Source organism: Apaloderma vittatum, unplaced genomic scaffold (assembly GCF_000703405.1).
Source record: "Apaloderma vittatum isolate BGI_N311 unplaced genomic scaffold, ASM70340v1 scaffold16148, whole genome shotgun sequence".
NCBI classification, from domain to species: Eukaryota; Metazoa; Chordata; class Aves; order Trogoniformes; family Trogonidae; genus Apaloderma; species Apaloderma vittatum.
In genome coordinates, this window is record NW_009729197.1 from 12,919 (window position 1) to 15,389 (window position 2,471).

The window sequence follows — 2,471 nt, forward strand, 5'->3', positions numbered from 1 at the left end:
CATTCAAACTCCACTATTGTTTTGAATTTCTCGCTGTCTTCAGCCTATAATTGAGTCAGAATACCATTAGTTTTCATCTGTTAAAGACAGCGACAAGCATTAGTCTAGGTATGAATTGTTTTAAAGGCAGTACTGTCAACTCTGATGTCCCAAGTGACAGCAAAATCCTAGGGCTCATTTAATAGGTGGTAATTAACCAGAATTTCTCAGTCTGCCACAAGGAAACCTTCAAAAGGAAACTAATATGGGCATTATATAATCACCTCTAATTTGAGTGGTAAAATTTTGTGTTTTGCCCACGAAATAGATTTTTCTATATTTGGGATTGTGCAGGAGTCAACAAGAGACTGTTTTCTGTCAGGGGAGAATACCAGCTTTTTGTGTTCTTGAAGGTGGAACGTGATGATAAAGCAAAACCTCAGAATAATATTAATACTTATTTCTCTTTCACTTGCTATTTAAAAGAAAACAAACTTACGTTATAAGGCTTGATTGTCTGACTTAAAATATCTAGAAAAAAAAATTGGCAGTGTAAGAGTGGCATTATGTCTTCAGTTTTATACAGCACAAGCCAAGCACCAGCTGCTTCTTTGAAAGACATTTCCTTACGCAAAGAAACAAAATAACCAAGCAGTTCCTCCAGCTGGCCCTCAAAAGGTAGCATTCGGTTTTTCTCACTGCTCCTGAGAGGTTTACATGACCAATGCAAAAAAATAAAGGCGTACTTTTGTAAAATGACATTATGCATATGAATTTTGTTCATGCAGAAACCTGAACTCACCAGCAGGTCCTGCTGTCTCCTTCATGAGCATGATGACAGGAATGTACCTGTTGTGAACTCGAGCACCGTTGTACAAGGAAAAAAAATCCCTGATGGATGCTCTTTACAAACAGTGTCAAGCAAAACTGGGGACTGGAAAATAAAACTTAGGAAAAAAATGTGTAAAATGGATGCTGCCTCTTAAATTTCTAAGCACATACCGATGGAGCTCTCCCTGGAGCACAGCTTGCATTTCTGCACCATGGTGGCACTTCCTCGGCCTCCTTTCAGGGGAGCACTGTCCTGAAAACCATCGCAATAGAGTCATCATTTTTAACTGCACTCCTGCTGACCCACTGGAAACCTCTGCAAAGGAAAGTAGTTCTTACAATGGTCTCTAACTTATTAAAAATATTGCAATGAGAAGGCTTTTTTTTAAAAACTGGAGAGATGTATAATGCAGAAAGCTGTGATTATCAAAGAGGAATTCTGTTCTAGATTTAAATAGTGAATGATAGATAGTTATGTCTTGTCCATATAGGCATGTTCCATTAACTCCTCAAAAGGCATTCTTGCCATACTGTAGTATGCAACAATATGGGATGATTATTCCTAAGAACAGAACTTTCTCTTATTCTTGTCAAATTTTACCTTGCTTTTTCAGTTTCCAAATGCTAACTGAGCATGCTTAACTCACCCTGAATTACTTAAATGTCTCCAAAAAGATTCCATCAGCATCAGAGAAATATGCTAAAGGCACAATGCTACTCTGGTATCATTTTGAAATTTGTTTGCAACTGTATTTTCAAAGGAAAGTGGCTTTTCAAAGCAGACGTAAAAACTTTTGTCACTGACCATCACTATTCCGAGGACATATTTCAATTAATGGGCTCCAAAAATTGTTTTAGTATGGAACATAACAGCATTTTGTGGATCCATATAGCTAAAAAAATACTATCTCATGTAAAGGGCAAGCCAGCACATCCCTGACGCTAACATCTTTTGCATGTAAGAGGCAGGTTTGGTTTCTTTTTGTTCTGATGTAAGGTACAAGGGGGAAAACATACCATCAATCGCAGATACTGCCATTTTTCAGAAACTTCACCACAGTTCCCACATTTCAACTGAAAAGTAAACATACGCTGGAAAATTTAAAGCTGTCAATAATCAGGGATTAGAAAGATGAAGGAGCTGATGTGAGCCCTCCAGGTTCACAATCCCACTGTTTCACAGCTGAATCACAGACTCAGAACAGTTTCCGCGGGAAGAGATCTTGAAGATCATCGAGTCCAGCCTTCGTCCCAGCCCTACCAACCGGCAAAACTATGTGCCCCAAGGCAACATCCCCCCGGCCCTTCAACACCTCCAGGGACGGTGACTCAACCACGTCCCTAGGCAGCCTGTTCCAATGTCTGACAACCCTCCCGGGGGAGGAGCCGGAGGCAGATACCGCTCGTTGTCTGTCCCAACAGCCTCAGCCAGGCGGGTCTGCCCATCGCACCGGGCCTGCCCTTCGCTGTGGCGGGTGGAAAGAGGGTTACTTGTGCTAACGGCTGCGTGTCCCCGTGCTTCTGCCGCCAGAGTCCCTGCTCCGGCGGCAGCCTGGCCCCACTGCGTGAGGAAAAACACACCCTTGTTTAAGCCGAGCGATGTCACAGTCAACACCGCGGGCCTTCGCCGCAGTGAACACCGCGGGCCTTCGCCGCCAGGT

At 42.6% G+C, this 2,471-nt stretch overlaps 1 protein-coding gene across 1 annotated transcript in view; it reads right to left on the reverse strand.

The window, feature by feature from the left end:
* The window catches only part of LOC104277660 (chromosome unknown open reading frame, human C1orf123), a gene marked incomplete at its 5' end in the record, with an annotated part of 6,263 nt that extends 4,379 nt beyond the window's left edge, over positions 1-1,884 (reverse strand). Inside the window, 5 exons of the mRNA XM_009874364.1 lie at positions 2-44; positions 479-510; positions 782-838; positions 982-1,063; positions 1,828-1,884. Of these exons, the coding sequence (XP_009872666.1) occupies positions 2-44; positions 479-510; positions 782-838; positions 982-1,063; positions 1,828-1,884 (271 nt within the window). The remainder of the gene's footprint in view (position 1; positions 45-478; positions 511-781; positions 839-981; positions 1,064-1,827) is intronic.
* Positions 1,885-2,471: the final 587 nt, after the last annotated feature.